At 36.2% G+C, this 14,256-nt stretch overlaps 1 protein-coding gene across 4 annotated transcripts in view; it reads right to left on the reverse strand.

Annotated features, from left to right (window-relative positions):
- Window positions 1–14,256, reverse strand: part of ASPH (aspartate beta-hydroxylase) — a 110,668-nt gene that overhangs the window by 23,960 nt on the left and 72,452 nt on the right. For all 4 annotated transcript variants that reach the window (XM_066331679.1, XM_066331670.1, XM_066331687.1 and 1 more), the window contains 4 exons: window positions 9,949–10,037; window positions 7,808–7,894; window positions 4,593–4,743; window positions 3,423–3,559 (listed from right to left, as the gene is read on the reverse strand). In XM_066331679.1, coding sequence (XP_066187776.1) covers window positions 3,423–3,559; window positions 4,593–4,743; window positions 7,808–7,894; window positions 9,949–10,037 — 464 coding nt within the window. The remainder of the gene's footprint in view (window positions 1–3,422; window positions 3,560–4,592; window positions 4,744–7,807; window positions 7,895–9,948; window positions 10,038–14,256) is intronic.

A 14,256-nucleotide genomic window follows, 5' to 3' on the forward strand; every position in this document is an offset into this window, starting at 1 on the left:
ATTCAGAGCCCCTAAAGAGAAGCGAAGAGATACAATCAGCAGAAATTACACTGGAAGTATTTAATGTAAATTGTATTACTCTGTTGCTGTTGCTGCATGCAATATTAATTATGTTTAGAAATAAGTTTTACAGAAGTGCTCATAGCCCATTAAATACTAATCATGAATATAGAAATTAACCTCTGGGGCTATCAGTGGCTAATTAGCCAGGGCAGAGTACTGTGTTCATGTGGATATTCTGGTTTTGGTACCTGAGATAGCTCAATCAGAACTGCCTTGTGAGTGTCTCTATAATGCTGCACTGAACCATGCACACATGCCTCAGCAAGGAGGCAGAAAAAGTGCTATTAGCTGAGTAATAACCAGTCTTACAAAGTTCTCTTCCACTGTATTTTTTTTTTTATAATCTGTGGATGTTTGAGCCAAAAATAGTTCTAATTCTACCAGGACTACTTTTAAAGTTATGTTTTCTTTGAAAATACAAATAGCTCTGAATTCTACTAAGATTACCCTTAACGTTATGTTTTCATGTCCCTAAGTGCAATATTAAGAAAAAATTATTTAATATTAGAGGCAAAACTGAAATCCTCTCCAGCTGGACCCCATTTTCCATCTGTGGTTCAGAAAAATTTCTGGTAAACACAAACTAGAAAACTATATTTTGGGCAAGTTATACCACACTACAGTTGGAAGCAAAAAACGCTCTTGCATCTGAAGTTCAGTGTTTATACACATTGCTTCTGTAGCTAAAAGAAGAAACATATATTAAAGACTTTTAAAATAAGATGCTAAAATGTAACAAATTCGGAAAGAAAAATAAGAATTGGCTGGAAAATAAGTAAACTGGCTATTAAATGTAGAGCAAAAGCAGAAAGTTTTCGTCCACTAGGATTCCCTGGGCTTCTATTCAATTCCTTGGAGATGATGCAAGCTTGGGTTAGTCTGGTCTGAAATGGTGTGTACTGTGATCCATGTAGGGAACAGTGCCTGTGAAGGATTCATTTGGTTGCACGTGCTCAGTAGTGCATGCTTAACATAGGTCAGTAACACTGAATTGAGATTGAATTGTTACAGCAGGAAGTGAAGATTTTTCCCATGAATCTAGCAGATTCCCAGGAAATGGGAAATTTGGAGTTTAAATTCCTCCACAGAGAAGAGTGTTTAACTACTTGGGAATCTTTCTGAGCAGCAGACACAAGTACCATAGACACAGGAACTTAGACAACCATGAATACGGCTAGAGAGAAAGCAACAAAAAGTGGAGACTTTAAGTTGAATAAGGAGTATGTTCTCTTGAGGATGTGCACTGAACTCTAAGATGCCTGTGCTTTCTGCATTAAAGAACACTTGAATAAAATGCAGGAACATTCTTACAGTGAGAAACAGAATACAAGATTCATAAATATTGGAGGTACCTACTTTGCAGCACTGAGTTCATGCCCTTGACTGTGCTCTTTTAACATTTTTGTATCAAAAGATTACACAAGTGAGAAGGACTTAGTCACACTTCCGAGGTTTCCCAGTTTTTTCAAAAACAATGCGAAGAGCAAGACACCTCCTTGAGGCTCTCAGAACCACAATTCAGTTTGCTCCTTTCTCTACCATGCAAACAACCTGAAATCTATGGTAGGAGCCCAAGACCAAACACTTTCTAAATATGCATCACAACAGCTGAGCCAAGTACTCCAGAACGTAGCCCTAAGCAATCTGCCCAAAATCATGCAAGAAGCCTTCAGCAGAACCAAGAACCAAAGCAGGTACACATGAGATTCTCCCTGCTTTTTTAGGTACTCTTTCTTAAAACCCTTAGGGTAAATTTATCCTGAATTACAACAAAAAAATTACATTATTGTATTTGAATTCAGCCTGAGTAATACCTAAAATATGGACAATTCCACCATGACTTTTAAAATAATTAATCCAAGTCTTTTAAAAAAATTATTACAATGACAGAACTTCACTATGCTCTATTCTATTTCAGTGTTGGTGAACTGCAAAATAGAGTAATTACACTGGATAAAGAAGAATGGAAAACAATATGTTAAAACCACACCAGTTGTATATCTGTTCTTAATCAGAGCCCTATATATTTCTTCTGAAGTCTATAAAACTCGGTATCAAATAATTATATAGCAAATTCATGCTCTTCCTCCATGTATAAAAATCCCTGCATTTATTGAGAAATTTTAACAATTATGTTGTTTGCAACAAAACACCGAATAATTGCACAGGAAAATCTTGCCCAAAAGGAGTATGTTTATATTGTCTCAAATTCTTTTCAGCATGAGTACCAGGTTTGCTTAATAAACTCTATTTTTAAAAGCCAATATTTCCAATCCTCTGAGAAATGTTGACAGCAAGCCAAAAATCATCAGACAGAAATGTTTTATGGAAGGGCCTAAAAAGTAGCCAAAGTAGCAAAGCAAACATTATTCTGGCTACATCTGAGACTACCAGAGGAGCTTGAGGGAAAAAAAATGGTATTACTAGTGTTTCAGTTCAGCTTCAAACCATGTGGTTGAACATCCTCCTTCTCTTTGAGAAGCTATCAGAGATGAGAATCTCTTCAGCCTCCCAGATGTGAGGGATGGAAAATCAGGCCTTTATTCTCAGGAGGTGGCACTAATCCTGCTGATCCCTTTCCAGCCTCCATAACCAGACAATTACCAAGCCTGTCCTACACAAGCACCATGAGTGTGCCAACATCAACAAGACCATTCCTGGTCAGGTGTGACAATTTGTGCACTACCAATGATGTCAGACTCCACATCTGTCAGACAGTTTCCAGATGTTACCAGGGTCTCTAGATCACAGGAGCAGAGTGGCTTTTCCTGGCAGCAAAGTTTTCCCAGGCAGCTAACCATAGCATACGACAGAAATATAAATCCAATGAATTATCCACACTACAAACATCATGAAAGAAAAACAGATTTTAAGTTCCTTATAAAAAGGTGAAAAAAGTAAGGTTAAATAGCTTTGTAAGTACAGATCTACTTGCTCACATGGTTAGAGATACTGCTTCTGTGAAGAAACTGGCTTACTTCTGCTTTCCTTGTCTTGAAGACTGCTTATCCTTTTTTATAGCATGCATTATGTATTACATGTTACATACAACATATCTAGATGTGCTGTCAATATATTCCAAACCTAATTACCAGAAGGTAGAAGAGCTAAATTATTATTAAGCATATGGAAATAATCAGCATTCCTCTGTCCATGAGGAAAAACTTAGCATGACAATATCAGAAAATATAAATGAAAATTAGAAGATAACTGCACTAGAAAAAAAATTGTATCTATATTAACCCTTCAAAATCTCACATGCGACATATTTAACCATTTAGAAAGTTTAAATCAATCAATCTTCAAAATGAACATAGGAATGTAAGCAATAATTTTCCTTGGCTGGAATGGAAACTTACCTCTTCGTACACCTTCTTAGCATTGCTGTTATCTCCTATCAAGAGGTAACCAACACCAAGGTCATTCTTGAATGAAGTCTCACCAGGAAACAGCTGGACTAATTTCTGTAGAGTAACCAGGGAACCTCTCATGCGACCTGATTAGATTGAACAAGACTTAATTACAAGCACAGATATTAGAAACAGTAGCAAGACATTTACACAACATCTAAGGAAACAAAAATCAGAAGCAAGTGGTCCACTTTCACTGACAATCAAGAAGGAGAACCTGGAAAAACTTGTGCAGACATGAGCACATTGAGCTGCCTGGCTGTCTCTGTGGGTGTAGCTGTACCAGGAATATTTCAGGGAATCACTGCAATCACACAGTGTTATGGCAGCCTCTTGTGGAGAACCCTTCACAGTGCAGAAGTAACATTATTTAAGCTTTGGTTGGTCTATCATACACAGATAGCAAAGCACTGGACAAAACTAAGTAAATATATAAACTTCACCTTAAGTAAGTAAACTAAATTAATTTCTAGTGTTAAGTAATAGCTCTACTCTACTTCCATCATGAAGTTTATCATGCTTTATCTGCTTAAAATTAAGCATGTCCCTTGACTTCCTAAATGAAATCTTGCTAAGGAAAAGAAAGATCAAAACAACTTGATATGAAAAATCCAACTCATGGGAACAGAACTCTTGATTGTGCCTCATATTCTAATCATCACTTCTCATGCATCACAGAATTGAGATCTAAAACTAGAATCTAAACCTAAATCTTGGGGCTGTTTTCCCCATGTTCAATTCCATTCTTCTGTGTGTTTACTGAAGGCTTATTCTGAGTATGTTCACTCTGCTTATGCCAGTAACTTCCTCTTGATTTTCTTCAGCTTCAGTAGAAAAAGAAAAGTTTCTTTTTTGTCGGTCAATAAAAATTTTTGACTACTTACCATCATAGCTGCTCATAGCACCTACTGTATCTTCCTACAGGCAACATTATCCTAAATAATAGAACTAGTTCCCTAGAAAAAATTTAAATAATATAAAAATGGTTTTCACTTAAGATACCAGAAAGACAAGTCCAACCAAAAATCTAACGCAATTGCCACTTTTAAATCCGTAGTGATGCTTGAAAATCTTTGCTCAGACAACTTCTGTGTTTTTTGTACCATCCTCAAAACTTACCAAGGAACTGCTGCCTGTCTGCTTCTCGCTTCAAGCTCAATTTTATCAGGTCTGAAGGGACATTTGGCAGACTAACCACCTCATCATAAGTGTTGATGGCTTGTTGCAGCATCTCATTGCTTCTCATTTTCTCAGCTAAGTCATCTTCAGACTAGAAAGAATAACAAAACCATTACTAGAACACCTAATAATCCCTTAGTCTTAAAACTATTTACTTACCAGGCAAACTATGCAATTGTTAGACTATGGCCTGAGCTTTATGGGAAAAATCTTGTTACATACAAACTGTTTGAAAGGAGAAGTATGAGAAAATTTACACCTAAAACATACATTAACACAGATTTTTGATTAATATTTGTAGAATTCATAATTTCTGCTTTCAAAAGCAGATGAAGCACTCTGTTTTAATAACACAGAAGAAAGGCAAAATTTTGCCTATACTAAGCCTAACTCTGGAAGTAATACACAGATCAAAAAACACCAACAAACATTTTCATCTATTCTGACAAATTTATTTACACTCTTTATTGCAAAATGAATTAGGAATTGCCTTTTGTCATGCATATGTTGATAGAATATGTACCCTACAACTCCTTCAAAACTTAAACTTGTTCATCAAATTCAGAAGCAGACCAAAGGGCATATGAGCTCCCCACAGTTAAATTATAGCTTCAATGAATCTAACAGAAGCTATGACTGACCTCACCTGTGGTAAGGCATGTTCAATCTTTGCTCCCATAGCTGAAAAAGACTGTCTCAAATGCAGAATTTTTAAAAGCTTACTTAGAATTGTTTATATAAATGCACACATTTTCCCATGCTTAATGCATTTTTCTCAAAACTTCTATATTTATTGGCTTATGTTCTTTCTTAAAGACAAGAGCTATGGCAGATGTATCAAAGCATGATGGTGCAGAAGCTGTTGTTGGTCTATTTAAATTCACTGCTGAATCAAAGACACATTAAATTAAATTGCTGCAACTGTGTTATCTGTATATGTCATAACGAGAATATGAAATCTTTTTGCACTTCTGTCCTTTAATTTTTTTCCTTGAGTTGTTTTAACCTTAGTATTGGAAATACGAAAAAATATGGTTACTCAGCCAAACAGCACATCAAGAAGCATTCAGAGACAACTTCAGAAATCAGTTTTAAGCAATAACTTTTTTTTTTTAATGTAAATTCACTATGACATTTATTTCTCCTTTTTTCAAAAGAATTGCAGGACTGTCCAAGATTAGAGAATGTGTCAGTCAATCCTCACACAGGGCAAAGAATATTAAAGATATATAACAAAGAAGCAAAAACTGTCAGCATAAAGTCTGCATAACTTCACCAGTATAAATCTTAAGGAGATTAAAAACCTATCTATTGTCCTTTTCAGCTGTAAATATATTAGTGAATTCTGTACAGCAAAATTTTATCTGGCTCAAGTGTAATTCAGACATCAAATAAAGAATTACTCATATTTCTGAAAAACACACCAATAATGAAATATTTTGCAGAATTTTTTTTGAGAACAGTGGCCTTTTAAAGCCATTGAAAGGTACAGAAAAAAACAATCAATCCTCCTGTCTTAAATAAAAATTGAATCTACAAAATTAGCATGTAATGTTGGTTCCTGCTTCAAAGGAATGGAGAAGTACACTTTTGTGGTGAATTCCTAACCTTCTTTACCTTTAACCTTCAAGATCTTTAACCTTATCCTTTGCAGTTTTAGATAGTGATGAGAAATAGCAAATGTAATTGAGTTTTGTTGGTATGAATACACATTTAAAAATAATACTGTGTTACATTGCTAATCTTAATAATTCATCCGTCTGATGCCCATGATTTTCCTATTCCTTCATACAGCTTTAACTTACACATACTGGGTTCAATAAAATTGTCACTGGTAATATGAATATAACTGTTCAGTAAAATGACTAGTATGAACCTTCAGTGGCCACAGAAAATGAATCTATCATTGTTTTTATACACTCCCACAAAATGCATGTAATTTTTTCTTGAGATCTTGGTCTATATTGACCTTTCACAGATTCCTAAAGTAGTAGTAAGCAACTACAAATTGCAGGAAATGGACAAATGAAGTTGGGTCACTGAGATGGGAATTCTGAATGAGAATAAATTTCACAATGGCTGCAGTGATCTGACCTTCTCCCTAAAGCCACTGAGAGTTAGGAAGCATATTCTATTAGTATAATGAGTAGATCTGTAAAAGTTGGTAAATATTTGAAGTATAACTTAACAGAAATAAGTTCATCACGTGTATGAACGAAGTAGTCTCTTACCATAAAGAGACAAAGAGTTCAGCAGACTGTCACCACAGAGAGGACTGAAGGATTAGATCTGCTGTGTATCAAGTGCTTGTGTGATAGATTTTTGGATAATCACAGCTTTGGTTTTAGCATGACTATTATTAACCAAGTGGACACTGGTTGTGACTCCAAGGTCTGCATTGATCGTCTAACAGCACCATTCCTTCCTACAGTGAGGGCTTCACATTGCTCATCCTGATTAACATGAGTTCAAGGAGTATTTTTGTTACTCCTAGTGCAGCAGGATTATTCTACTATTTAGGAAAATTCAAAGATTATTCCCTTTTGAGACATCTCAACACTGTCTAGAACTATTATAAATGCAGAGATTATTTTCTGATGCCTTCCGGGTTTTGGGGGTTTTTTTTTGAAGGGAAACACTTGAAACATAACTCACTCCACAAGTAAAACTAATCAAGCCTCCTTGCCTGAGAATTTGTGTTCTTTATCCTTTAACTCTTTCTCTCTAAATACTCCAAATCCTCTTCTCTATTCCAACTAGAGCAAAAAGCAGCATTTATCCCAGGCTGACAGACATGTTGATTACCAGCTACAGCAAATAGTATGTAACAGTAGATTCTGCCTGTTGCTCCTGCACTGGGCCAGTAGTTGGTCTTTATCTCTTGCCATTCACCTGACAGCTCTCCTGAGATCTACAGGATGTATCTTATTTTTTTGTAATTTACAGTATTTCCCACTGAAGTTCCACAAAAGCTGCCAGAGTAATTGGGGAAGGACAGTTGAATAAAAGCAATACAATATGACAGATCACAAGATTCTTTTTTTACCTAGGAAACTTCCACAAATTAATAAATTAATTCCAACTGGTACTCAATTGGTAAAACAAAGTGTTTATTTTAGCTTTTTTCAGCACCTATCACTTTGTTTTCTAAGTACCTGTGCTTTCCCGTATCTTGCTCGAGGACTTTGTGGATATTGATTCACTAATGCTTCAAAGGCCCTTAGAGCTTCTTCAACTTTTCCCTGAAAAGCAGAGATATTTATCAGCAATTCTATGTAATAAAAATGCTGAAGTGTGCAGGACTGCAGGACCTAATAACACATCAGTTTCACAATTAAAGAACAAACACAAAACAATGCAGACTGAATCAACAGTTTTTCCTCATACTTTTGTTGGGATCGCCTTTTTAAGAGAAATTAGTTGTCATTATGTACAAAACAATATAATCTACTTTCCATGGTTAAAATTAATAACTTGGTTTTTCATATGTTACTCACTTTCCCTTTGTTGACTGGATAAAATGCTTAGATGAAAATAATTTGTCGGCATAAAAAAGTAAAGATCTTACTGCTAATAAAAAAAATTCCAGACCAGAAATAAGAGAGAATAGGAAGAAAACTCCAGACATAGGTGGAAGTTTTCCCTCTGCATACCTCTCATGATGAACAGTATCATAGCTACTGTTCTTCTAAGGGAAATCATGTAGACTCATTGATAATATTTGGCTGTTTCCTCCAAGTTTTTTGCATGACAACATCCCTCAGGACATGTCACACAAGTACAAATGTAACTTGTATTCTCATGATGGACCTTGTGATGGACATTGGCTGACAAGTACAAATGGAAGCTGAGAAGAACCAGCCCCGCTGTTAAACAGGTGCTAAGTACAGCTTGGCAATATTTGGCAATAGACCTTGCTGCCACTCCCACCTCTTTACAGCTTTATAAATATGAATTATATGTGTATAAATTATACACAACTGCCTTGCTATCTTCAACTATTATACACGTCTGATTTGTTTCTAAATTAATCCTGATTCTTACATGACATGCATGGCTATCTGGGACTTACCAAGAGATACAGCAGGAAAAGAGAGTCATCATTCCTGATTAGCCAATTGCTCAAGTAACAAGAAGTACGAAAATTCCTTTTTTTTAAAATGTATTCTAACATATAAAGGAAGCTTCTAGGGAGGAACAGCAGCAGTTGTAGCCAGAGGTTACTGCTCCCTATGCAATGGCCCTCCAGTCCATCACAGACCTACCAGAACTTTGGGGCTGCACAGATGGCAAGATAAAGTCAAAACTGCACAGTATGTCTTGAAAAATCAAGAATAATCCTGCATCTGCAATGATCAAATTGGTTTATATTTTACTACACTGAGAATAGTATACCTCACTGCTTATCCACCTCAAATGAAGGTACAACAGAGACCTGCAGTTGTTCTTTATGTGCTAGGACTGTCTGTGAGACATATCAGAGTTTTAACCAGAACTACATTCAAAAAACTTAAAAGTATGTAATTTTTAACAGCCATTTTTTAACAGCTTTACTATTTAATCTCCCATCTGGAAAAGGGACATCTTTGCAAAGGTAGTCTTTTCTGAAATATTCAAATAAAAGTATAAAATTGGAAGCTATAATGGGAGATGACTGAAGAGCTTGAGGGTTTTTTTGTTTGTTTTTCATGGTCAAGTTATTAAATTCAGAACTACCCAACCTGACTGATTGTTGTTAAGGTCTTGCTGCCCCTGGTGAGAAGCAGGAACATCTGTTTTGTCCTCTAAGCAGCTGTACAGCAGCAGAGGCACTCCCAGGACACAAAATCTCAACAGAAACAATACCTACATCAGTGATCTGCACCTAATGCTCACAAGGGATCAGAACACTTACTGAGAGATCCCTGCTAACACACACAAAGTTCTGTAGTTCTCTGTTCTCTGACTTCAGTAGTCAACTGGACAAGAGTGACAGAACAGAACTAACCCTGTTCTATGCAATCCATTTAAGCACAAATTCTATGATTAAGCTACATATCTTCAAGGTTAACAGTGAGCAAACACACATGAACAGACATATGCTTACAGCTTTAAAAAAATTAAGATAAACTATCCAGCAGAAATTAAACTTGAAGGATAAATATTTCTAATCTTTGAATATTTCAATGTCTGAATGTTTCAAAAGGGTAATTTCACAAAAAGTAGTCTAAAATCCATTTTCCTTTTTTCCAAGGTTTAATTTATTCTTTTTTTTTGTCCACTGCCTATGGGCCTGAGTGAAACATTTAAAACTTACTTTTTTGCGTAGTTTTTCTGCAGCATCAAGTTCAGCTTTAATGGTCTTATCAAACTTGTTTAAAAGCTTTGGCTTCTTCTTCTTTTTAGCTAGAAGATTTAACAAACACACAGTTCATTACTTCTTTCGTATTTCAATTGTCTGGAGTAACACTTCGCTAGGGACTGTGCTGGCAAAGTGCATCATTTTCAAGCAAAGCAGTTTCAAATTACACTGAAAAGAAACTGATTTCTTACTTATTACAATCACAAACTCCTAAATGAAAAAAAGCAAACTTCAGTCATTCCAATTGAGTAACTTGGCATTTAAGCTTACAATAAAGCATTTTTCATCACATTACAGTAAAGGATTTTTTTTTTCTCCAAGTGGTTCAATTGACATGGAAGAGCAAAGGGAACTGTTATTCTACATTTATGGTATCATGAAAATACGATCATCAGGGCATACTAGTAATTTCCAAAAGTTATGATTATATATGTCTGCTTTGCCTAGAGCAATTGCTGAGGCTGCATCTGGAGTGCTGTGTGCAGGTCTGGGCTCCTCAGGACAAGAGAGACATGGAGTTGGAGTGGGTCCAGTGGAGGGCAATAAAGATGATTAAGGGACTGGAGCATTTCTTTTGAGAACAGGCTGAGAGAGCTGGGCCTGTTCAGCCTCAAGAAGAGATTACTGAGAGGGGACCTCATTAATGTGTACAAATATTTTAAGAGTAGGTGACAAGAGGATGGAGCCAGGCTCTTCTCAGTGCTGCCAAGCAATTGGACAAGAGGAAACAGGCAGAAACTAAAGCATGGGGAGTTCCACCTGAACACGAGGAAGAACTCCTTTGCTGTGCAGATCACCAAGCACTGGAACAGATTGCCCAGAGACACTGTAGAATCTCCCTCACTGGAGATATTCAAGAACTGTCTGGACACAATCCTGTGCCATGTGCCATAGGATGACCCTGCTTGAGTGGGAAGGTTGGACCAGACGATCCACTGTAGTCTCTTCAAACCTTACTCATTCTGTGATTAGATAAATTCATAGAAATCATAGTTACTCAAGTTAGGAGGGACCCAAAAAGTCAAGTACTTGACCTTTCGATGAAAACAAATTCAACACTGAAATGTCAGGTTAAGACCCCTTTAAGTGATCAAGTTTCTACAGTTTAGCAAGCTATCACACAGCAGTAGAGCAGCAGCAAATCAGTAGTAAATCAGTCTTGAAATAAATTGTGTAAAGTAAACTGCATTTGAAGCAAATGTAAGTAAATGGTGTCAATTTAAACGGCTATTTACTTCTTTTAGTAGTTTAATCCTAAAAAATGTCTACCTGGTTACATTAAGTATACTAGTGGTTAAAAAAATGCAAGTATGCTACTGAAAGGATATGACAGCAGGTAACTGGTTTCTTCTACATTTGCTACAGCTTAACTCTGCATTTGCACTTCATTAGAAATAAAGATTCCACCTTGTCTGACACATGTAGAGGAAATACATATTGTCTTATAGAATGACTAGTTATGTACATCTGTAATTAGCAGTACATATTTTTTGCTTTAATTATGCACTACTGCTTTTCCCCCTCTACAGAAAGTGGGTCATTAATAGCAGGAAAAAAAGTAAAATTACTATTGTCTTTGTAGAAATTTAAATAGGGAATGCTGTAACTGGTACGTGTAAAGTTTAAATCAAACATCCTACTGTTCAACATCATCTGCAGCAATGCTGCAGCAAGTATTTTGGATAACAAGTTATAGTAAGTAGCCACATTATATTCTGCTTCCCAAGTCCTCAGGTGCACCGTTCAGGAATGAAGAGCCACCACAGCTACTGGAAGCTGTGCTCACAATTCCTTAAATGACACCGTCTCTCAGAGACTCTGATCCTATACAGAGTTTTCGGCAGATAAATCACTTCTGTGTTAAACCTCAGAGAAAGACCAATGCTTTGGGTAATGTTCAACCCTTACTAAGTCCACCCAATCATTAGAGGATGTCATAAGTCTGAACTTCTTCTGCATAGATTGAAAAATAACCATCCTTGACTTCTTTTTCTTTCTGTGTAAGACTTTACTGTTTCTCTTTACTGTTCTTTTCAATGCTGAACTTGGACAGCTCTGTGTGGAGTTTTTCTTACACTACCTTTTTAAACTCTTCTGCAGTGTTGGTATGTACAGTTGAATAGATGCCATTGCTTTTTCAGGAGAGGAAAGGAACAGAATTTAAGCTATCCAACTAAATTCCAACTTTTTATTCACACAGGTTGTATGAAGCTTTAAATATAAAAAATTTTAAGATTTATAAATAAAAGGTAATAAAGCAGCAATGCACTAGTACCTCTGTTGAGTCCTCTCATAGTAGTAAGGACTGTAACTTTTCATGACATTAGCTACCAAGAAGAAGAAAAACAAAACCAAAAACAAACAAACAAAAACCCCACAACAAACAAACAAACCCAGAACAAAATTGTCTGACATTTAGGAGTTTACACATTTTACAGGATATACTCAGAAATAGTATAGTTTAATGTGTTGGTTTTGTTTCCCTAAACACTTCCAAGCTTTTTATTGTAATCTAATTTGAAATCAAGAACTTATAGTGGAGCACACAGTAGTGCTCTTAAGTTATCAGGGATAACTGCATGCACTGACTAAAGAGAAGTATGGCATTTTTCTTAATAGTATAGATGTTTTTAATGCCTTTTGTTATTTTCCATAGATGATGTAGAAGAAATGCTTTCCAAACTGTTGCTGATCTCAGCCTTTCTCTGTTTTACTTTGCTGTCCTCCATTTCATGGGAAAGCAATGTCTTTACTGCTTTTTCATGCATTTAATGATAATAATGGTTAAGGAGCAGAGCACTGGCTCTCTTCCAAGTGTTCACATCCCTTGAATCCAGTAAAATTCACAGAAACAGCTCTTATTACAAGTGCAAGAATCCCCCCACTCCACACCTTCAGTCCAGTGACTGACAGATATGGTGAGAAGTTTCTCACACAATGTCAATGGGACTGGAAGGAACAACCTATAACATGCAAAATGTTTGTTGGGTTTTGAGTTTTGCTTTTTCTTTTTAAAAAATATGTCAGTTTTAAGAAACCATTGCTATTTCTAAGGCCTGGCTTGTTTAACAGCAGGAGTGGAAGAACTCAGAAAGATCAACCCAAGGAACCAATGAAACAAGTGACCTTGAGGACTTTTTAGGCTCATTTTGCTCTTAGCTGCCATGTGAAACTATCTTTTGTTGTTAGCAAGAAAACTGAAGCATGTCAGTTCCTCTGGGTACAGTATCTGGGGAGCTTCCAATGGGATATCGCCACCAAACACTTGGTTTAGTTTCTGTTCTCTAAGTAAGATAAACTGCAACTAAAATGTTAGTTCTCAGTTCTTAAGGCATGAATTAAATCTTTATCTAAGGTTAGCCAGATACACAAGAACTATGTCTCAGTGAGACAGCCATTTATCACCTTTTTAGCTTCCAGCATTCATGGAAAGACAGAGTCATTTGGTCCTCAAAATCAGTAAGCATGGCAACAGTGAGGTTCCTTTGAGGCAGAGGAAAGAAGCATTCCCACCCACCAAGAAACTCCCACTGCCTGTGGGACACTCTCCGCAGTTTAAGTTTACAAGGAGATGAAAAACAGCTCAGGAGGAAAAAAAAAAAAAAAAAAAAAAAAAAAAAAAAAAAAAAAAAAAAGGCAAATTAAAATCTTACAAGTCTGTGGCACAAAGATATGGTATCTTTCCTTTCATATCCAACTTGGGTGATGTGTTGGAAGAACCTATTTGCCACCCTCTATTACGAAAAAAAGGTATTATCTCCCAATTTCAGCACAGTTATATATCAGCCCTAGACCAGCATGAGATCAAATATAAAAAGCTGGAAAGGAGCTGTTAACATAAATATTATTCATCTGCTGGGCACCAATGTAACACAGTAAACATTATATAACGAGCAATCATTTTCATCTCCTGCTCTATTCCTACGTTAAAGGATTCACCAGGGAGCTTTCAGTGTAACCATCAGGCATTCCTCTATATTAACCAGATAGCCTGCTATCTCCCTGCAGGGGTATTTTAATAAATTATCCATTGCCTCCTTCTAGTGCAATAATCCTTTAGCAGATGTGACCCAATATATTAAATTCAATGATACAAAGAAGTTAACTTATCTGTTTTCAGAGGAAAATATACGTAATTTTTCTTCAATGACAAATGACACTGAAATCATGCGTGATCTGCTTGGTTGGTTTGTATCTAAATCAGGTTAAGCATTGAAATGGTAATAATCCTTTTACGTATCATACGGTGGACTTTCAGGAATA

Source organism: Sylvia atricapilla, chromosome 1, assembly GCF_009819655.1.
Source record: "Sylvia atricapilla isolate bSylAtr1 chromosome 1, bSylAtr1.pri, whole genome shotgun sequence".
Classification (NCBI taxonomy): domain Eukaryota; kingdom Metazoa; phylum Chordata; class Aves; order Passeriformes; family Sylviidae; genus Sylvia; species Sylvia atricapilla.